This window comes from Amaranthus tricolor, chromosome 1 (genome assembly GCF_026212465.1).
Source record: "Amaranthus tricolor cultivar Red isolate AtriRed21 chromosome 1, ASM2621246v1, whole genome shotgun sequence".
NCBI lineage: Eukaryota > Viridiplantae > Streptophyta > Magnoliopsida > Caryophyllales > Amaranthaceae > Amaranthus > Amaranthus tricolor.
This window is the reverse complement of record NC_080047.1, coordinates 18,345,029-18,369,412: the sequence shown is the minus strand read 5'-3', so window position 1 is coordinate 18,369,412 and position 24,384 is coordinate 18,345,029. Positions and strand designations below refer to the sequence as shown.

General features: G+C 32.5%; 1 protein-coding gene across 1 annotated transcript; it reads right to left on the bottom strand.

The window, feature by feature from the left end:
- Positions 1-18,291: 18,291 nt before the first annotated feature.
- On the bottom strand, positions 18,292-22,431 carry LOC130805889 (protein IRX15-LIKE-like). Its single transcript, XM_057670751.1, has 2 exons — positions 21,855-22,431; positions 18,292-18,946 (listed from the first exon to the last, which is right to left on the bottom strand). Exons 1-2 carry the CDS (start codon positions 22,313-22,315, stop codon positions 18,448-18,450), a joined length of 960 nt encoding a protein of 319 aa, XP_057526734.1. The 5' UTR covers positions 22,316-22,431; the 3' UTR covers positions 18,292-18,447.
- Between the last annotated feature and the right edge of the window lie 1,953 nt (positions 22,432-24,384).

Sequence of the window (24,384 nt, the reverse complement as noted above, 5' to 3'; positions counted from 1 at the left end):
AAGAATGTAATTTACGAACTTGAAGAACCGTGTGGGTTTTTCGTGTATGCGAAATTGAAGAGGAATGGAACTTGAAGAAGAAGAAGTTGAAGAAGACAATGGTACAGTGTGTATGCAGTTTTCGATGAAGAAGACAAGAGAATGAAACGTTATAATAAAAAGGCGGGTTTTAAAAAAAAATTAAATAAACAAGGGATATTTGCTGCGGTCAAGGAAGAAAACCGCAGCAATAAATGCTTTCCATATTGTTATTTAGCTGTAGTTATTTGCTGTAAAGTTATTTGCTGCGGGCCCAATACATAACCGCAGCAATTAAGCATTTTTAATGATTATTTGCTGCGGTCACAATCAAAAACCGCAGCAATTAAGTGTTCTTTTTTTTTTATAATTCCTTTTTCCGATTTATTGCTGCGAATAAACAAAAACCGCAGCAAATGAGAAGCAGCAAATGAGATTTTTTCCACTAGTGGTTGTATGCCAAGTTTCGTGCAAATCAAACCAAGTTTGAGCTACTTTATGCGCAAACGTGCCAAAAACGCTTAAAAACCCTTAAAATCGCAACTTAACACTTAATTTCTAGCATATGACAATGATTTTCAATTCTAACCACTTCAGCACAATAATATATACCAAATAGTGTTGTGTGCCAATTTTCGTGCAAAACAAACCAAGTTTGAGCTACTTTATGCGTAAACGTGCCAAAACGCTTAAAAACCCTTAAAATCGCAACTTAACACGTAAGAATATGACTATATTAGTACCTGAAAGAGTATGAAAGAAATATATTAGAACATAAGCTAAGTAATATTAAGAATTTGACTATGATTTACAATTCTAATACGTTCAACACAATAATATATAAAAAATAGTGTTTTGTGGAAAGTTTCATGCAAAAAAAACAAAGTGCCAAAAAAACTTTAAAAAGCTTTAAATTCATAACTTGTGAATCACTTAATTCAAATGTATTCCTTCCGTGTGATCTACACGCATATAACCAACATCTACATCATCTACATCATCTTGATCCACAAATTTTGGATTGATAAAGGGAGGGGAGTCTTCAAAAGCTTCATATTCTTCCTCATCCTCAACATCACCTATACCAAGGATGCTTCTTTTTCCCGGTACAACAATAGACCATTTTTTATCAGACGGTTCTACAATGTAGAATACTTGCTTGGCTTATGTGGCTAGTATGAATGGCTCCTCATTATCACGCAAACGAGCTAAGTCTACAAGAGTGAATCCACAAGGGTCGTCATTTTTTATGCATCGTCAATTATTATCTACCCACTTACATTTGAAAAGACCAATATTGAAAGTAGAGTAGTAAAGCTCCCATATATCATGTACCCGCCCGTAGTATACCAATTTAGCATCAACCAGCGCTTGATCCTGCGCACTCGCGTAAAATGTAGATGACACCAAAATAGAAACCCCACTATTTTGTAGATACGATGACTTCTTGTCTTGACCCTCAGTCCAAATTGTGAAGCCATTTACATCGTAATCCTCATATTTGTTGACATCATCACGCGGACCAAAAGCTAACCACTTAACAATTTCGGATACACCCTTGAGTTCTTCGCATATTACTCGATTATGAAACCAATTAATAAACGTCTTGTTATGCAACTGCATCAATGCGCTATCCCCTTTAGAAGGATGTTTTGCGCGGAATATATCAAAATGCTCACTCAAAAAAGGATGAACTTCCGGAATATGATGCAACACATACAAATGTGCTTGTAGAAGGCTTTCTCGAGGAGGTGTCACCGATTTGGAGCCAATTGTTCCTTTTCCCTTAATCCTTCCTTCATGTCTAGAGCTGGGAAGTCCAATAGGCTTTGCCATGGCCAAATACTCGGCTATAAATTTACTAATCTCATCGCTCACAATGCCTTGAATCATACTCCCCTCGGGTTGTGCTGGATTCCTCATCTTGTTTTGTAAAACACCCATGTGTCTTTTAAAAGGATAACACCACCTTAAAAAAACTGGACCCAAAATCTTGATCTCACGAATGAGATGGACAATAAGATGAACCATTATGTCAAAGAAAGAAGGTGAAAAATACATCTCAAACTTGCATAAAGTTACAATCACGTCGAGTTGAAGTGCATCAAGTTTAAAGGGATCAAGAACTTTACTACAAATTGTGTTGAACAACGAACATAGCTCGGTAATAGCATATCTCACATGTTTTGGCAGTATTCCACGGATTGCAATTGGTAAGAACACTTGCATCATTACATGGCAATCGTGAGATTTCATGCTTCCCAACTTCAGCTCACCATTTAGGCTCACAAATCTCTTCATGTTGGATGAGTACCCAGACGGTCAACGGTCAACAAAATACAGTCTCAACTCCCTTAACCTGTTCATAAACCTCATAACCGGTCAACGGTCGACGAGCTACACGGTCCTTAACCTTCCCGTTGAACAACTTCTTCTTCTTACGATATTGGTGGTCTCGTGGGAGGAACTTTCGATGGTGCATGAATACGTGCTTGCACTTAGGAATCCACGTGGATTCCATGTCATCTATATATATTGGGCATGCTTTCTTCCCTTTGTTCTTATACCCCGATAAGTTTCCATATGCCGGAAAATCATTAACGGTGCATAAAAGCATTGCACTTAAGGTGAACTCCTCATTAGCATATGCATCAAACACTGAAACGCCTTCATCCCACATCTTTCTCAAATCCTCAACGAGAGGTGCAAGATATACATCTATGTCATTGCCAGGTTGTTTAGGACCCGAGATAAGAAACGAAAGCATAATGTACTTACGCTTCATACACAACCAAGGTGGGAAATTATAGATCACTAAAAGTACCGGCCAAGTACTATGTTGAGAACTAAGATTGCCGAATGGGTTCATTCCATCCGTACACAGTCCGAGCCTTAAATTACGAACCTCATCCCCAAAAGTCTTATGCAACCTATCAATACTCTTCCACTCCGGAGAATCAGATGGATATGTGAGCAAGTGAACTTTCTTCACCCTATCTACATGCAACCTCAAATTTAACGCATCTTTCTTTATAGAAAACAATCGCTTGAATCTAGGTATTATTGGAAGATACCACAATACCTTAGCCGGGGGCCCTTTAGCATCCCGAGCCCCTTTACGCTTGTAGCGCGATAACCCACACCTAGGACACTCTTCTAAGTTCTCGTTTTCATTCCAATACAACACACAATCATTCGGACACGCATGAATCTTCTGGTACTCTAAGCCGAAAGGACACATGAGCTTTTTGGCATAATATGTCGACTTTGGAAGTTCATTTCCCTCAGGAAGCATCTCACCTAACGCTTCTAATAACATTGTGAAACTAGCGTCACTCCAATTAAACTTTGATTGAATGTTGAAAATTGTCAACACTGCTGTTAGTTTGGTGAACTTTGTACATCCAGGGTACAAAGGCTTTTGAGAAGCCTCTGTCAACAAGTCAAAAACACGAGGACGTTTTCCTAACGCATCCTCGAGTCCCTTCATCATCTCAGCAACACGATCCACATCCTCATCGACATTCTCCTCATCTGTCTCATACCCATCAACATGATCTAATACATCCTCATTGACATCGGCCACATTATTGACGTCCTCAACAACACTTTTCTCTTTGTAAACTCCCTCCTCACCATGCAAAACCCAAACATGATATTGAGGCCTAAACCCACGTCGAAGTATGTGCTCTCTAAGGATATCAACACTATCTACCTTTGATACATTGCCACAACTGACACATGGGCAATAAAAACCAACTCCCCCCCATCCTAACTTGATGTTCAACCGTAATACTACAAAATTCTAATACGCCATCAATAAATTCCGACAATTCAATGCTTCCATACATCCAAGAACGATCTTTTGTCATCCTAATTAGTGTGATTAATTGATTAAATTAATACACAATTTTTAAACATATATACTTATTTATAACAAACATATTTAACCCTAAAAATATGTAATTTGAATAATTAACATTGTATAACCTTAGAAATATAACATTCAAAATATAAATAATAAAATTAAATCATTTAACCTTAGAAATATAAGTATTCTAATTCTAATAATTAAAGACAAGTATAACAACAAACCACATTTTTAACAAAATATGCAAATAATTAACAAACCACACACAAACCACATTCACAAATAATTACTAAATATGCAAATGATTAATTAACAAACCACATTTTTAACTAAATTACTAAATTACAAGTGAATCAATAAAAATATATACTTGAAAATTTACAAAACTAATAGAAATTACCTTAATTTCGTGGGTTATGTAATAATCTACAAAGAAAAAAAAATTAATTAGCACTAATTTTCACAATTCGTATGCAGTAGAAGAATAATTCATATGCAATAGAAGAATAATTCGTATGCAAAGCACATTAAAAAGAGAAATATAATAATAATTCGTATGTAGTAGATTTTTAAAGCAGTATTAGATGAACAAGACCTTTAAGTTTTGAAGATTTTTCATATGCAGTAGATTAACAAAGCACATTTTAAAGGTTTTTCGTATGTATTGAAATTAAAAAGAGAAATAATACCTTAATTCGTGAGTTTTGAAGATGAACAAGACCAAATTCCTTTGGTTTAAAACGGTTTGAAGAATGATGATGAACAAGAACACAGTAGAAGAATAGTAGGGGGTTTATGAAAATTTGAATTTTAAAGTTTGATGATGAACAAAAACAGCAGCAAGGATTTACCTTCAGATTCGAAAATTGATTTATGGGTTTATGAAAATGAAGATGAACACAAGAACGAACACAAATCTTGATGCTTAATCTTACGTTTGTGAAGATGAAGAAGAGGAATGAAGCAAATGAAGATGAAGATGAAGCGTTTTTTCAATGGGTACGTTTGAGAGAACAAAGCAAAGTGTATATACGTATTTGTGAAGGGTTTTGTGAAAAAAGAAACTGGCGGGTTTTAATTAAATTAATATGTCCAACGGTAATTTGCTGCGGTTCAAACTAAACCGGAGCAATTAAAGTATTTGTGAAGGGTTATTTGCTGCGGTTCAAACTAAACCGGAGCAATTAAAGTATTTGTGAAGGGTCATTTGTTGTGGTTCAAGCAAAACCGGAGCAATTAATGTATTTGTGAAGGGTTATTTGCTGCGGTCCCATGGAAAACCGCAGCAATTAATATTGTACTGAGTATTTGCTGCGGTCACATCTCAAAACCGCAGCAATTAATTGTTTTTTTTTCTAATTCATTTTCCTATTTATTGCTGCAAATATACAAAAACCGCAGCAAATGATAAGCAGAAAATACGTTTTTTTCCACTAGTGATCACTTTACAAGTCAATCGCGAAACAATACGACAAATGAAACATATGATTTCATTTGCGAAACAAACAAAACTTTATTATACCAAACGTATTTATTCAAATCTCATATTAAAACAATGATATAATAAGACTTAAAAATATAGGAATATATGGACCGTCAGGAAGTAGGCTTGATCTAAATCCTGAGAACACAGGTGATCCTCATCACCGAAAATACAGTTCTTACAAGAATGAAACGGTATCGGAGGCTCGAGGCCGATCCGAATAACCATTACCTATTATCAAGCTATAGGATTTCACAATTATCCAGATATAAATATCCGTTGTCAATTCCCAAAAACGGACATTTTTCAATGTCGAACACTTCAATATAAAAGGAATCAATAAATCACTTGATTTTCTTTGAAATCAATAACCATAACTCATTTTCATAGTACAATATATTTAAAAGCTCATATTTATAAAGCTGTGAACATACAAAACATAATTTTGATCAAGGACTAGAAGCAAAGTCAAACGAAATCAAAATCCAAAATTTTGAACACCAAAAATCAAATTAGAAAACCAAAGAACTTCATTGATGCATTTGAACAAACACCATGTGTACACCAACTTATAACGCCAAAAGGTAACAATCCAAGCTCCCGTTTTCATCACCATCAATAATACTCAACAAACTCATACTATCCATAATTACCCAATAAAGAAACATAAAATAATCTTAAATACTTGATTAAAGAAATACTCAATTGAAATCCCAATTTGAACAATTAATCTCATGATTGGTTATTCTCGATTTTCATGACAGTCTGTTAGTATTTTGGTCACAACTCTCTAATACAAACTCATTTTGGGGGCGATTCAAGTGGCTACGTGACTCTGACTCAGAGCTCTACAATTCTTATACAGACACTAAAACCCAGAAACAATCAGAACGGCCCCGAAAATGGCAAAACAGAAAGCTTATTGTCGATTTTCATGACAACCTGTTAGTATTTTGGACATCACTCCCTCATACAAACTGATTTTTGGGTGATTCAAATTCCCACGCGACCGCGGCTCGGAGATCTACAAATCTTATGAAAACAACAGAACCCGGAAACAATCACAACGTACCTGAAAATGGCCATAACAGAACGCTCAGTTTCTGTCTATATCCAAAACACTAAATTTTATACTAGAAACCAAATAACCCAATCAACCAATACTAATCAACACTAAAAAAACCCAATTACTAATTGAATTCATATAATCATCTTAAATTTAAGTTGATAATTAATTTTGAATCAAAGACCCAAATTGAATCCACAATTACTAAACTACTTTAAAACATTCAATTAATACTTAAATAGAATAATTTGTGGGTTACCTTTGAGTAAATTCTTCTCAACACTTTGTAATCCACCCAAAATCAAAGATCTACTTCACTAATCCAACCAAAAAGAGCTTCTACCAAAAGAACCTAACAATTATACATATAAATGTCAAATTAATGGTTCTATTAACCTTTAAATCAACATACACATAAAAGGAGGAAGATGAATATGAACTCACTATTACCAAAAGAGGATGGAGATGAGGTTTTACTTGATTTCTTCAATCCCAAAAATTTCTAATTTCCAAAACAATCCCAATTAGTTTCCAGTTGCTCAAGAAATCAGATTATTGAAGAAGAGTAGATTGAATTTCTTCAAACCCTAGCTATTAGGGATTTCTAAAATGATGAGATTTTATGTTTTTGTTTTTCAGAAACATGAGATGGTAGAGAAGGAGATGAGTATTGCTTTGTAAACTTTATACAGATTTCACTTAACTTGAGATGACTCATGAATATTAGATGAGTCATAGGTTTTTGTGGCTAAATTAGGAGTGATATGGCTTCCTACACATATTTATCAAGTATGAGGTGTATCCTAAAATAATAAATTCGATATCTAAAAATCGTAGTAAAATTTTACTTTTAAAATGACAAACTCATTTTACTTATTAAAATAGTAATTTTTGACAAGATGTTTTTATAACTGTTTCACGATGTCAATGGGTTCACATTTTGGACTGAGGGTCAAGATAAGAAGTCATCTTATTTATAGAATAGTGGGTTTTCTATTTTGGCGTCATCTACATTTTACGCGAGTGCCATAGATCAACTGCCGGTTGATGCTAATTGGTATACTACGGGCGGGTACATGAAATATGGGAGCTTGACTACTCTAGTTTCACTATTGATCTTTTCAAATGCAAGTGGGTAGATAGTAATGAACATTGCATAAAAAATAATGACCCTTGTGGATTCACTCTTGTACACTTAACTCGTTTGCGTGATAGTACAGAGCCATTTATACTAGCCACACAGGCCAATCAACTATTCTACATTGTAAACCCGTCTGATAAAAAATGGTCTATTTCTGTACCAGGAAAAAGAAGTATCCATGGTATAGGTTATGTTGAGGATGAGGAAGAATACGATGCTTTTGAAGACTCCCCACCCTTTTTCACTCCAAAATCCGTGGATGAAGATGATTTTGATGTTGGTTATACGCGTGTGGATCGCACAGAAAGAATACATTTGAATTAAGTGATTCACAAGGTATGAAGTATTTATGCTTTTTTGGCAATTACTCGCTTAAACTAGTTCAAACTTGGTTTATTTGCATGAAACTTGGCACACAACACTATTTGTTATATATTATTGTGTTGAAGTGGTTAGAATTGAAAACAATAATCATATGCTTGAAATTACGTGCTAAGTTGTGTTTTTAAGGTTTTTTAATCGTTTTTGGCACTTTCTCGCATGAAATAGTTCAAACTTGGTTTATTTTGCACGAACTTGACACACAACACGATTTGGTATATATTATTGTGTAGAAATGGTTAGAATTCAAAATCATAGTCATATGCTTGAAATTACGTGCTAAGTTGCATTTTTAAGGTTTTGTATGCGTTTTAGGCACTTTTTCGCATAAAGTAGTTCAAACATGGTTTGTTTTGCATGAAACTTGGCACACAACACTATTTGGTATATATTATTGTGTTGAGATGGTTAGATTTGAAATTACGTTCCTATGTTGTTCTAATATGTTTTTATTCATATTAATTCAGGTACTCATCTACAATGTACCTTTTCAGAGATGAAATTGTCCCCGAGATCGAGACATCTGATAATGAGCATCAAAGTGAGTCGGATAACGACTATGACGAACCCTTTTTTGACACGAGAAGATGGCTGAAGACGCCCCACCATATCCCTCGAAGATTGAATTTGTACCAACAGATGCTCCCACTACCAGTATTAGCATTAGTTCTAAAAAGTGAAAAGGACGAGCTCCTACGAAAAGCATCAATGTCATAGAACCCATGCACTTGAAATACAATGCATTGGGTCCACCCTGTGGCAAATGGCGTAGGCAATATGGAAAACAAATCGGCATATGTATCCGTAACATTTTCATATTGTACACATGGAACGAGATTCCAAAGGGTTTGAAGAACTCTCTTTGGGATGATATTGTGCTTAGCAACTTTACTATTTTTATTCATTTATTTTCATTTTAAAAGAAATTTAATTGACACTAATAAATATAATTTTTCTTTTGTAGAATCTTTTTCACATTCCAAACGATGAAGAGAAGAATATTTTTCTTTCAGCTGTTGCTGAAAGATTCATAGATTTTAAATATAAGCTTTTAACTGGCTGGATTACGAAGAAACGTGCCCGTAGGACCAAGATGGTCAAAACGGGAAACGAAGGTGGAGAACAAGCACCTACAAAGATGCCCTATGAAATATGGGGTCATATATCAAAGAATGAGTGGGAATCGTTTGTTGCCAAAAAAAAACAACTCCCTTCGAAGTTGTAAGTATTCCATTATACTATAGCTTTTGATTTAATTTACTTCGTTCTTTTGATTCAATCATTAAACAAATATATGACATTTGAAATCTATTGATTAATTAGAAAAAGCGTGGTAAAGCTTTTGAATTAGCAAGCAAAAGGAAGTTTTACCATCGCTTGGGCCAAAAAACATACGATGAGGCCCGAAAAGAGTGGGTGGATGCGGGTTTATACCCCTATCAGAGTCCCACGGCTACCTCATCTATGGTTATCTCTGCATCCGTGAATACTCGTGCTGGAGGTTGAGTGCGGGATTGGTACTGCGGACTTCATTCCCGAGATTCAAGTGGTAAATTTACCATTACTTATCGGGGAATGAAGAAGGTTGCTGCTACTGTGGTGAGTTTTGAAATTATTAAATATTTGCTTAATTTGTTTTGTATTTTTTGGCGTTGATTTACTTAAACTAATTGTTATATATGTCACTTTTTATTTAAATAGATAGGCTGAAAGGAAAAGAAGCAACGAGGGAGTTCACCCGTAGAGGCAATGTTGATGCATTGCATATGGTCTTAGAGAAAGACCATAAAGGGCAGGTAGTCGGAAAATGAGGCGTTCGCGTGGGGTTAAGGAAGCCACCCTCAGAAGGGAAATTACTAAGGACGTTCTCGACAAAGTTGCGTTCATTTTGCAGAAGATGGGAGCACCCACTGTTGACTTGGAAAATATGTTTGTCGAGGATCAACAAAGTCAACATGGGGATCCTAAGGCTACAGTCGAGCAAACACCCGAGCCCTTTACCACCGCAGCTGAAAATCCAACACCCCAGCCCATTACCCCCGTAGCTCAAAATCCTACACCGGAGACCATGAACTCCGTTGCTCAAAATTCGGAGCCAACACCCGAGCCAGTAGTGAAGGTACATAGTTGTTAAATATATAAGAACCTATTAATTTAAATTGCAACGTGTTTTAATATTTTATTATGATGCTAATTATACTAAACGACAGAATTTTCAGGAGGCCACTCCTTGTTCTCTTTTGCTGCCTTAGTTAGGTGTTGCCAGTGGTGACGACTTAACTGAGGTTGCATATGGTGTGGCACAGCCAAGCAAAGAGGGCCAAACATTGGATTCTATGCCTGTTACAGGTGGCCACATAAGTGTGAGTGTAGACACTATTGTAAAGGGGTTTAAAGATTTCTCACTTTAAGTTAGTTTCGTTACATGGCCATATTCTTAGGTCCGATTCACTGCTAAGGTAATAATCATTTTGTATCTTATTTTATTTTATTATTTTAATTGCATGCTTACACTAATTAAATTGTATAAATTTAAATTAATAGCCTAAGAGTCTAAAGGGCTCTAATAGAGCGATCGTTTCCTCATCAAAGGGGTCTGCTGATACAAAAAGCTTAAAGTCGATGGGAGCGAATCCAATTTTGATTAAGGAGGAGCTAAAGGATCTCTCTCCAGATTGCGAGTGGCTGGACACATGTGCATCACGTACGATGGAGGAGGACCCAATAATACTCCACCTTAATAAGGACTAATTCAGTTTTGATGAGGCCTCGTTTGAAGTTATTGGTCAGAGTGACATCGTGGAATTTTTTAGAGGAGATATGTTGAGCATCGTTCTTATCCATGTTTACATGAGGTGATGTTTATTCTCTTACGTTTTGGGCTTTATTGTTTAATTGTTTTAATAACCGAACGACTAATAAAATTCTTATTCGTGAGTTTAGTGTGGCTAGGGATGGCCACGGAGCGGGTTACCCGGAACCGAACCTGTCTCGAACCGCTTGAAACCGTCTCGAAACCAGAACCGTTCGCGACAGGTTCCGAACCGGCCCGAACCGCGGAACCGTGAAACCGCCGGAAAAAAACTGCATGAACCGGATCTTAGAACCGCGGGTTGGAACCGAAACCGCTCCAGGTGAACCGGCCCAATGGTTCCATGGAACCGGACCGAAAAACTAGCTGTTATACTAGCCGTTGCAAATTTTCCTATAAATATACATCACTTTCAATCATTTTCGTTCATAACTCATCTCTTCTCCTACTCTCTCTACTTACTCTCTCTACTTAATTACTTAATTAAGCAATTATTCTCTTAATTACATAATTAGTCTTTTAATTATTTTTTAATTTAGTTAATTACATAATTAGTCTATTAATTATTTATTTATTTTTTAGTTCTATTATTATTTTAATATTATCATGTCTTCTTTTTTGAAAAATGCCTCTAAAAAGTTACTAAAGTGGCAAAATCATTGTGAGGTTCTAGCTCCAAAAGAAAGGCCACTTCAACTCCATCGGTATCAACACCTTCGATTAGTAATTATAATTATGAACCAAATTATCCAGAAGGGTACGACCAAGAATTACACAATTATGCAGAAGAAGTGGAAAGAGAAATACAAATTGAAGAAGAAGAAGAACAAGAAGAGGAACCAACGACCCCTATTGGACACATAGATCTCGACAGTCATCAATAAGATCACATGAAGAACAACTGCAACAACAATAAAGACAAGCTCGTGGTAAACGAGTCAATTTCCAAACTATCGGTTAGTTTTATAATTTTATTCTTCAAATTGATTAAATTTTAAATTATTATTTATTTATATATTGTGGTATTTGAGTATGTCTTTATATTTAAATTTAGATGAAGATGAAACAGTAAGACAACATTTTCCGGCAATGCCACCTTCTAGTGGTAGAGCTGTTTCACATGTGTGGTCGTATTTTACAAAAGAACCAACCGACAATCCGGATGTTTTCTTATGCACTTGTCAAATTTGTGAAAGTCAAGGAGTAAAGCCCTTAGTTGCATACAATTTCATCAGAGGTAAATACTTTTAAGTTTTTATATATACATTATATATTCATATTTTATAAATCAAGAATGTATTAAAAATTCATTTATTGTGTTTTGTGAATACGTGTTAGGTGGTGGTACGGGATCTTTTAACAAACATTTGGCAAAGAAGCATGGAATCACAAAAGAAACTCATGCAGCAAGCGGCAGCGGGACCACAAGTGGAAGCCGACAATGGGACATTCCCAGCATAGGTATGCCTTTTAAATATAATTGTAATGACATGATTGATGAATTTTCTAAGTATGTAATTTGTGATGAATTGCCATTTAACCATGGTGAAAGCAGGGCATACGAGCATTACACTAGAAAAACTTTGCAACCACAATATAGAGCAATCCCTAGGAACACTCTTAAACGACGCACAATTAAATTATATGAATCAATGCGCTATGAATTAGAAGAAATGTTTAAATCTTTTAATGGTAGGGTTAGCATAACAACTGATATTTGGTCTGCTCCTCCACATTTAGATCCTTATATGTGTGTAACATCACATTGGATAGCAAAATTGGATTATTCAAAAAAGAATAATTTCTTTTGAGGCAATGCTCGAAAGACATACGGGTGAAAACATAAAATACAGATTCGTAAAGATATGTAAAGAATGGAACTTATTAGATAAGATATTTTGTTGTTCTACCGATAATGCAACCGCCTAACATTAAATGCATCGAACATTTGTATAACGAACCTGCATTTTGTTTTATCCTTGGGGGTAGATTATTACACATACGTTGTTGTGCGCATATAGTAAACTTATCTTGCCAAGCAGGTATAAAACAATTAAGTGATTTATTAGATCCCATTAGAGACATAGTGAAGTGGCTTAGAATTGGACAGATAAAGAGACGATATAAGCAATTATGTGACCATTATCAACTAAAAAAAGTGTATTGGTCATTGGATACTCCTACACGTTGGGGCTCAACCAACGATTTATTAAGAAAAGCGATTGCTTATCGTCCAGTTATAACACAACTTTATAGTAAGTGTACAGATAGTTATATAAGTGATGACACATGGGAACTAGCTATAGGTGTACATAACATATTAGAAGCGTATGACCACGCAATTAAGATTTTTTCATATGTTTACGAACCAAACGTTCACTTAGTAATAACTGAGTGTATTACTATTTTTTATCATCTTCTTAAACATTCGCATCATGATACAAACCCATATTTAAAGCCGATTCTTGCAGATATGATGGATAAGTGGAAGACATATTTTACTGATTTTCCTTTTATTTATGGAATTTCGACCATTTTAGACCCGTGTTTTAAGACAGAAGTCCTTACTAAAGTAATTGGATTTTACTACCAATCATTAGATCGCCATTTTCTCCCTCTTTTTTAGTTAAACATCTTTATCGTTGATTCGTTTCTTATTAATTTATTTTTTTCATTCTTTTTAGTAAATATTTTTAATAACGATGACAAGCAATGAATTTCGCTAATAATCAAGTAATCATCAAAGGTACGTCCGCATTATTATAGTATTTTTATACTATATTTAAAGGAAAAATAAAAATAGAACCGATGGTCCGACCCGCGAGTTGGAACCGCCGGAACCGCCTCATGAACCGTCAAGGAACCGTTTGGAACCGGAACGTTCGAATCAGGTTCCAAATGGAACCGAAACCGGGTGGAACCGAAACCGGATGGAACCAGAACAGAACCGGCCCAACCCGGACCGTGGCCATCACTAAGTGTGGCTTTTGATGAGCTGAATTGTTGAGAACCTCCAATAAAAATTGGATGGTTTTATCTTGAATCGATTGCGGGTGTTAGATGCGACCAAAAGCCAGATAATGTCAAAACATATATTGAGGGTACTTTAAAACATTCGCTTGCAGCAAAACACATGTTCATTTTGACTCCATATGTTGAAGAGTAGGTTTTATTTTTCAAATTGATCTTATTTTTATCTAACTTCACATGTTCTCTAATTTTTTGATTTTAAATTTGCATTATTAGTGTTCATTGGATGCTCTTAGTCATATGTCCTTTGACTAATACCGTGTACGTCTTCGATTCTTTACATAAACCTCAAGCCCACCTCGCAACACCAGATTTAAAGTCTTGTTGCATGCGTAATTATTTTTACCAATGCAATTTCATTTAAATGTTATACATAGTTACATTAATACTATTACATGCATTGATATATACAATACCTATAATTTTCTCATGTGTTATTATTGTAGCACAATGAAGAAAATGCGTGGACAAATAGGATCTAGTTCGAGAGCCATATATCAGAAATGGAAAAACAGTAAAGGTACATAACACTGTTTGCATTGGTATAAATTATTGTATTGAAAGAGTTAGAATTGAAAATAATAGTCATAAGCGTTTTTAGTACTTTCTCGCATAAAGTAGTTCAAACTTGGTTTGTTTGACATGCAATTTGGCACACAACACTATTTGGTATATATTATTGTGTTGAATTAGTTAAAATTAAAAATCATCGTCATATGCTTGAAATTACGTGCTAAGTTGCGTTTTTAAGGTTTTTTAATCGTTTTGGCACTTTCTCGCATAAAGTAGTTCAAACATGGTTTGTTTTGCATAAAACTTGGCACACAACACTATTTAGTATATATTATTGTGTTGAAATGGTTAGAATTGCAAACAATAGTCATATTCTTGAAATTACGTGCTAACTTGCGTTTTTACGATTTTAATGTATATATATGTATATACATATATGTATATATATGTATACATATATGTATATATATGTATACATATATGTTTATATATGTATACATATATATATATATATGTATACATACATATATATATATATATATATATATATATATATATATATATATATATATATATATATATATATATATACATATATATATATATACATACATATATATATATATACATACATATATATATATATACATACATATATATATATATACATATATATACATATATATATATATATATACATATATATATATATATACATATATATATATATATATATATATATATATATATATATATATATATATATTATAATTGTGTATATTATAATATATACATAGTTATTTGGTGATTTAATTTGTGTATATTATAATTGTGTATATTATAATATTTATAAATTAATATTATCAATAAAACGAAAGAAAAAAAAATAACTATGTGTTGCGGTGGAGAACCGTAGCATATATTGTATTTTTTTTAATTTCAAAAAACACACTATATGCTGCGGTTTTGACTTGCAGCATTTAAAATAAGGCATCTGCTGCTAGTACTTATGATTGGGGTCAAAACCGCAGCATATGGCGGCCAAAAAACCGCAACAAATGAGATTTTTTTCCACTAGTGGAAATGGCGATTTAGCCATTTTCGTAACCACATTGTACACACATAATCTTGCATCACCTTCAACTTTTTCTGCACTAGCGTGTGTGACCAGGCGCACTTGTTCTTGGAACTCCTCAAATTTCTTTGATGTGTATATCCTTTGAAATACACTATTAATAACATATTCGGTGCGGCACAAAGTTGGGTTTATTATGTGACCGAAATGTTTCTACTTCGTCATCATTTGCTCGTTTACCTAGAGAAAGACAATATTGTTGAAAAAAATTCTTTCAATGTGATGTCGAGGGGCACAAAAGCTTTAAAAAAAAATTTTTATAATCTCACTACGTTGTGTGCTCGACATTCCAGCCCGAAAGGTATCTTTGAAATTTACCGGATCGGAACCCATCGATGCCTCAAATTAAACATTTCATTAAAACAATCAATCTCCTTTTAACTTATATTTTTCATCAATGTCTTCTCATCTTTTTTCAAATTCTTCAATACATAAAGACTCATGAAGAGCACGTCGCATTTTTTTTCAGAATTTCCTCACTTTGAGGGTTGAAATTCAAGTGCTTCTTTGCACTTTCTCATGATATGCCAAATGCACCGTGGATGCTTTGTCTTCGAAAAGACATCTATAATGAAATTTCAGTCTAATAAAAAAAGAGATGGTATTTTGATTCTTTCTTTACACTCTTTTATCTGTTTATATTCTTGATCTTAGAAGGTAAAAAGGTGAATTTTCAATGAAACTGAATTATGAATAAAATTACAGAGGATGAATATATAAAGGATGAATAAAATTTGTTTTTAAAGATAATTTACATTGAATGGTTTTTACTATATATCAACACTGTTTATAATATGTTATCAAACAGGTTATTAGGACTTTAAAATGAAAATAAAGGATAGTGCTCGTCCCAAATTAAGACAAATTTATAAATCTATTTTACCATGCTTTAATTTAATTCATCTGAATCTATTTTTTAGTTTAGGTTAATGTAACTCAATATTATTATATTTGACATACTACGTATTCATTTCAATTTCATTCAATATTACTTTAACTTCAGTACTCCTTATTCATAACTTTTATCTAATTGAAAAATTAGTCAATGTCAACAAGCAATTTCAATTTAATAAAAAAAATTAAGTTCTTCCACTTCAGGTTTTTCACACGTATTAAGAAAAAGAGAATCTTTGGTTGTAGTGATTATTATTTTAATTAAATAGTAGTGTGAAGTAATAATTGTATTGAAAGTATGAAAGAGAAATTAATTATAAATAAAAGAAAATGGGTACATTAAAAGAAAAGAGAGGGTTTTAAGGGGTAAAAGTAGGATAAAAACTTTCTAAAAATAGAAAATATTCTAAAGTGGAAGAACTTATGAAACTATCCGTTATAATAAAGTGGAAGAACTTAAAAGAACGGAAGAAGTATTATTTTTAAAAATTCCACCTTTAGGTGATTTTATTTTAATCTAATCTTTTATTTATTTTTGAAACATCCGACCTTTGCACCCTATTATCTTTTAATGGTTCAAATAACCTAAAACCTACCAACCAAGTTACTTTTTCAATTTTCTTTTATTTTATAATTTTTAAAACAAAAGAAATAAAAAAACAGAAAAAAATTATATTAAAAAAAAAACAAGAAACGAAAGAAAGAAAAAATCTCACCTTTAATAATCCCTCCCCTCTTAGGCACCACCACCTTCTCCAACCAGCCACCCCTCCCTGTAAACTACCCACCAACACCAAGCCTTGCCACCCCTTTCCCTCTCCATCACCACCAACGCCCTTCCTAACACAATCATTGAAGAGGAATTACTCAAACGGTGGGTTCTCCTAAACATCCACCTTTCTCAACAACCCTCCCACACCACCTCTACCACCACTGTAGCTCACCAACCTGAAATCACTCCCTCTCCCTAACCTGAAACCACCCCCTTTCCAACCCTCCGTCAAGAACTCACCACAAAAATCACCAACCTACAACTCTAACACCATCACCAGCCCTAAGGATGTAGCAAAATTGTCCACCCATAAGCACCATACTCCCTCTCTTTCTCTCTTTTCTCTGCCACAATTCAACCCCATTCATCCAATGAGGATAATCACATTTCCTTTGAAACCATAGCCACCCCATTGATGTAGGTTCAATTATGGTGGTGGGTGAGGTGGTGGTTCCAGTGGGAGGGGGTGCTGGGGAATGAATGCTTGTTACATAGAACGAAAGGTGGTGCGGGGTGAGCTATATATGGTGGTGGTAAAGGTGGTAGAGGAGGGAGTGCCGAAAAGTGTGGGGATTTCTATAGTATTATTTTTAATGGAACTAATACAAACATTACAAGAGACAACTAAAATGAACAAATACCCTCTTTATATGTTTATCAATCAAATTCTAAACGAAAGTGTGAAGGAAGCATTTATACCTTTTGTATTTTAGGAACTTAAGGACAAGAAAGCAACAATAATAATGAACAAAAAGCTATAATAGTAATCAAGAGTAAGCAGAAGCAGCAACAAGCAGCAGCAATGGCAAGTTGGCATGAAAGAAGTAGAATACTACAATGGAATAAAGTAGAATATTGAAATTGGATTTTACTTTTTTTTGGGTTATTTGAATATTAAATCACATTATAATTTTAAAAACATATGATTATTGTATACTTATTTCTACTTTATTTAAGTAAGTGATTGTTTTCAAGACATCATTTATGTATTTGTACGGAATTAAAGTAGTTTAATTAATGTATAATTATTGTATTGCTTATTTCCAAGATACTAAATCAGATTTTTTTTTTCTACCATTTTAATGCCACATCATCTACCACCAAGCGCCATATCATCTGCCACCAAAGACGGGTAAGTAACCCGGTGGGTTGCTCTAGCTTCTCCCAACTCAAAATAACAAAAAACATTTATCTATTCCATTGCTCCAAATTACATGAGAAAACTTTCACATTCTCACTATATTTCATAGATGTACAAACCAAATTTTTGTTAATAAATTGTTTTTTTTTTTTAAAATAACTATCTTTCCAATTCATGAGCCTTGTGGAAGCTAGGAAGATGTTTTCTTAGAATGGCAAAATTCCAAACAATGCTCATCCATCCTCTCCAACACAAAATGAGCAAGCATACCATTATTTTCAACTAAATTTTCCTTGCACAAAAATTCTTCACTTGAAATTCTTTGAGGGTCCAAGTTATAATCATGCACAAAAACATGTGTCTTCCCACTCCGTGCGGAGGCTTTTTTGCTCCTTGCTAACACGCCAGCGGTAAAGATCGTCGACATTCTCCCCGGGGCCTCTTGCCAGTGGCCCCGAGGACCATCGACGAGGATTACATCCCAATCAACATCGTAGAATTGGTTTGGCAAGTCATTTATGCCTAATTTGCATTCGGAGAAGAGTAAGTTTTGTACGGGTTTACACTCATTGTGAGATTGCTCTTTTACTGAGGATATCAATTGTTTATATTCGCTTAATTTTGTTGTGTATTGTACGTCGTAGGTTTCAATTTCAGGGTGTTTTTCTTCCATGTATGTAGCATAATACCTGTCAATTGTAAAACTTATACGTTAATCCAATAAGTTAGACAAAGTATTAGTGGATAATGATACTATGTTCCTGGTTGGATTGGAAATAAAAGTTTTATATATGTAATAAAAGTCTAATAAAGTAAATAACACTATTAATTTGAGTATAAATTAAGTGAATATAATTATTGTAAACACATTAAAATAGTTATTAAGTGATGAATATTAAGGAATAGAGGAATTTATCAGCTCATTGTGGGTAAATAAATATACCCTATTGGATGTATGACAAATATATTGCTCGTTCTCCCTGATGATAATGTGATAATGTTGTCTTCTTTACTTTTCTTCAACATATCATTCTATTCTCTTTTATTCATTTCTCATAATACCAATTTTACCTCTAATTTATTTTTCATAATTTGGCTTCTAATGTTAGTACTTTTGTTATTGTAGATTTTGTTATAATGTGTTTGTATATCATAGCAAACTTTGATTTTGATTTGTTAGAGTGCTAGATTAACATAAAAAAAAATTGAAAAAAAAAACAAGTGAAAGAAAAAATCTATGGACGAATTAAAAAGATAATAAGTTTGTGAATAAAATAAAATAAAAAATTTAATGTTGTAATAATAATAATAATAATAATAATAATAATAATAATAATAATAATAATAATAATAATAATAATTTTATGCGATGACCTTGAATTTTTGGTTTTTTTACGTGGTAGATAGTAAATCCACGTGGTGACCCTGAGCTTCTAACTTTTCTATATTAAATTTTTGATTAAATTAAGTACCCATTTAGACTGAATTATGAAATATGTGGCCAATAATGGTGATCGTGACGTCAATTTTGTTTGAAAAAAGTTATTATGTGTGAAAAAAATAACGCAAAGTTAAAAGTTAACAACAACACTTCCCTTTTGTTTACTGTGTGAAAAAGTTGAAAACGTAAGATCACCACATGGATTAAAAAAAGACTGTCTATCAAGTAAAAAAGTTGATAATTTAGGGTTATTATATGAAATGTCCTTGATGATAATAATAATAATAATAATAATAATAATAATAATAATAATAATAATAATAATAATAATAATAATAATAATAATAATAATAATAATAATAATAATAATAATACCTTTTATTCAACCAATTATTTCCATTTAATTTTTCACACTTGTCAATACAGCATTTCAAACTTTAATATTTCTAATTATTTTTAATTAAAAATTATAAAAAGTTGTATAAATAATCCTTGTATTTAGACGAATCAAACAAGATCCCACTTGACTATGTTTTAACTTATAGATTAAGAAGAAAATAAAAATTAAGAGTGATAAGTGAATAACGACATAAAATAAATGAGACTAATGAGTAGAATATGTCGGATGATAAAATTAATTGGACAATTTATTTGTAGTTTGTTACAGGAGAGAGAGAAATTTGGTCAAAATTTTATGTGTATTATGTATCGATTTAGTGCATTTTAATATAACATGTATTTAAAAATATAATTATTTTCGTATGGGTATATCTTAAAAGTTCATATTGAATTTGAGACCTCAATAGTCTTTTGCTATTGACTTGGTAATACGTCAATAAATTAAGCTTTCACAACATCATAGCTTGATATATTAATTAATTTCGCAAACCTAACTAACTACTTAAAGTTGTTCAAAAATGAAGTTCCACCTAAACTAGCGTGATGTTTGGCCAGCCAGCCAAATAACTTATCTTTACACTTGAGTCATAGCCAATGGTCCATAAAATAATATTTCACTAGAGATAGATGAAAATCGACTTCAAAATCATATCGGAAAAAAAAGCAGTATTTGATACAACTGAAATAAAAAAGATCTAATTATCTAATTAAAACTGTGATTTCAATTAGGAAACATAAGCCATTTAATGATCCTTTTGTTGTCAAGGAACATATTCATCAACCTCTAACACAAGATCCCTTTAAGCTAAAAATATGGATGTAACACATATACACTTTGTACTTCTAATATCATATTTTAAAAACCAACTCGACTAAAAATTTAAATTAATATATTAAAAAGTCATAATATATATTTTTTATACTCAACATTTGTATAAAATGAGAATAAACAAAATGCTTAATTGGTAACAGCCTATAAGATAACTTAATTTCAAAGCCTAAGCACGTTCCATTAGACATGATCAAAAGTTTGACGAATTAATGCATTGGTATTTAAAATTGACACCTAATATTGTCTTACATCATAGTTTTAACCAGTAATATTACCAAATATGAATATTATTACTAATGATAGATGATATGAAAACTTTTGTTAGGCATTCAAAATTGTGTATAGCCTAACCATCTATAATCGGAAATCAGAAACATCATTTAAATAATTAGATAATATAAAATAAAGTTTAAAATTTTATATCTTTCTTTAATTTGTACTCTAATTCAAATTATTTAAGTTAAAAGCTTTCAACTTATATGTAATTTAGTTTAGTTTTCAACTATTAAATGGTTTTTAAATTATCTTATTTCATCAACGATCCAGTCCATATGGTAGTAACTATTAAATAGTGCAAATGATAATGAAAAATTAGTGTTATTTTAGTAGGAAAATCTCCTAAAAAGCTAAATGTTCATATTTGTTCTCCTCTAATTATTTAATTTTTCTTTACAAAGTTCATTTCAATGTAATGATAAATAAAATATAGTATTAGCTGGTAGTGAAAAATTATAAACCAAAACACTTTATAATGATCTAATCAAACTAGTTCAATTTTGTAAATGTTCAATTTAAAACTTAAAGTGATTATATTAACATATTAAATATAAATGATTCAGATCAGTCTAATAGATATGATCTCATCATGAGATTGTCTCTTTTAAGAATTTGTGTATTAAGATATCAACTAGTAAAAATTAGTTACCTATTCTCGTCAATGAAAACAGTTCTGCCATGGTTGTTAAGAGCCCTCCAAAGCAAAGATTCATGAGTAAGCCCAAATACAAGAAAATTACAAGGAGAAGGACACCGTCTTAATACATCCGATATGGACTTTGTATCCACCAACTCCATCTTTTCGGTAGTATTCGCATTTGATGAGTAATGTAAAAGTGTGTTCATTACATTCTTAGGGAGAGGGTAGCCGGCGGTAGTGTGAGATCCACCAACCATCACGGTGGATGCAACGGTGGAAGCCGTGGAGGAGGAGGAAGACGACAACGACGAAAACGAATCACGAGTACAAATGAGAGTGAGGAGGAAAATAAGGGTGAATATAGATATAAAGGCTAAAAACCATAGCCTATTTGAACTCCCTTGTTTAAGAATGTAAGGGTGGAGAAGAATTAGTTTTGTGTTATTCGTATTGGTATTGGTGTTCTTCATCTTTTCATGCAAAGAATATATGAGAAATATGATAATTTGTGTTTGATTTGAGTTGTTTTATAATAAGTTGGAATGCGTTATTTATATATATTAATAAAGGGAAAATAAGATAGAGGAGGGGTTTTAAAAAATGGGGGAGAAAGGTAGAATGTTAGTCATAAACTTTGAAGAGGGGATTGGTGAAACTTGGAGTGGAGATGATGGGTTGAAAGCAAGAGAATGATTATGACATTACAATGGATGGGCATTGTTTTTAGTATTAGTGGTTGGTCAATTACTTATAATCTAATCTAATTTTAATTATTAGTGGTATAATAATAGACTAAACTTTCATTTACCACGTGTATGCTATGTACTTATTGATGTACCTTCTTTACAATATCACAAGACATCTGAATTTACGCAACATATTGATATACATATAGTAGTTATTTCCGTAAAAATTAGAAATCAATTAAAGAAAAAGTTTTTTTTGGATGATTGTGGTGGTAATATGATAGTTGATCCAAAATTATAGAATTCTTGCAAAATAACAATGAAAACTCCGGGGTAGACCCGAGGACGGGCTCTTTGATGCCCAATTTAGTACCCACATATAGGGTTGGCAGAGTTGATCCGACTTACTAATTCCATCTAAATGTAACCCGAAATAAGTGGGTTTAAATTGAGACTTTTGACCCAATTAATTAAATGGGTCGACCCGACCTGATCTGTTTATTAATGGATTAGGTTCAAGTCAAAATTTTAAACCTGAAAAAAACCTGTATAAACTATTTAATTAAATGTCTTAATTTTGAGTTAAATCAATAAGTACAAGCTAAACTTAGTTCATTTAATATTTTCTTATTTTTCATAGTAAATATAAAATAAACAACAAAAAAAACATAAAGTTAAAATTAAAACCTAAAAAATTAGATATAATCAACGTTAAAAACCTTAAAACGAAAAAAAATTATAAACGGGTTAAGTGGGTCGAAATCAGGTCAACCTAATCTGTTGCAGGTCGGGTCAAAGTTGTGATTTTCGACCCAATTAACTAAATGGGTTGGGTTTGGGTCAAGGGTTTTCTAACCTATTTATATATGACGCGAATCGAAACTTAAATCCGACCTAACCTGATCTGTTTGACAGACTTACTCACATATCAGTTATAAAATGTAATAGTAGTGTTTAGGGAAAAAAATATAATATTGTATTAGGGAGGCAAATATCAGCCCTCTTTACTTAACCCCAAACGGGTGTATTTATTTTCAGGCTATAGATTTAATCTCCTATGCCTTTTTAGTGAACTTAGCCTATATAAATATTAACTCATATTTTATGTACAGACAGCAGTAGTTTTATTTGTTCGATTTTTATCACCCATCTTAGGGTTAATTCAATGGATGATGTATGTTAAGGGTATATATTAAGTCGATAAGTTTCATATGAAAAAATAAGAAACACTTGCTTTCAAATTATTATGAGAGCTTTTTATGATTTAAGTGCAAAGCATACAATACAATAAATACTAATGCTAATACTCATTCATGAAAAGTGAAACAAATCAATGTCATTGAACAAAATTACAATTTTGAGTATTGAAATTCTTTTTGTTTGTTCTATAACATATTAAACAATTTCTTTATCTCCTAGACAAGCAATCATTTAGATCTTACCTAAGTTTGAATGAACAACTTTGACACTACATACATGAAATTAATCTAAAACAACAGGGGGATAGTAGAGTTAAGATTAATCTAATTCATATGATCACTAATTTAATCAACTCTTTTTACCAAATTAGAGAAAATATACATCTAATAAGAGCGCGCATGTTGATTGTAATCCTTAATCCCTTATAATAGGGGTGTTTCAAAAAATCCGTCCTAATAATCCGATCCAGAATATTCGGTATTCGGTTTCAAAAACCAATTTTCTAATATTTTTTATTAGATTTTTATTTTTAAAATATATAAATATTTTTTATAAAATATTTTAATTAGGTTGTTAAATTTACTAGTATGTATAATTTTCAATTATAACTAAGTTTTATAACTAATTTATTCTTAATAATTTAGACTTTTGAA

Excerpts from the sequence above, each read along its gene's own strand:
- LOC130805889 (XM_057670751.1), bottom strand. The coding sequence starts at position 22,315 with ATGAAGAACACCAATACCAATACGAATAACACAAAACTAATTCTTCTC. Across the intron at positions 18,947-21,854 it reads GTTTTCATTGACGAGAATAG|GTATTATGCTACATACATGG; the intron begins GTAACTAATTTT and ends TACAATTGACAG.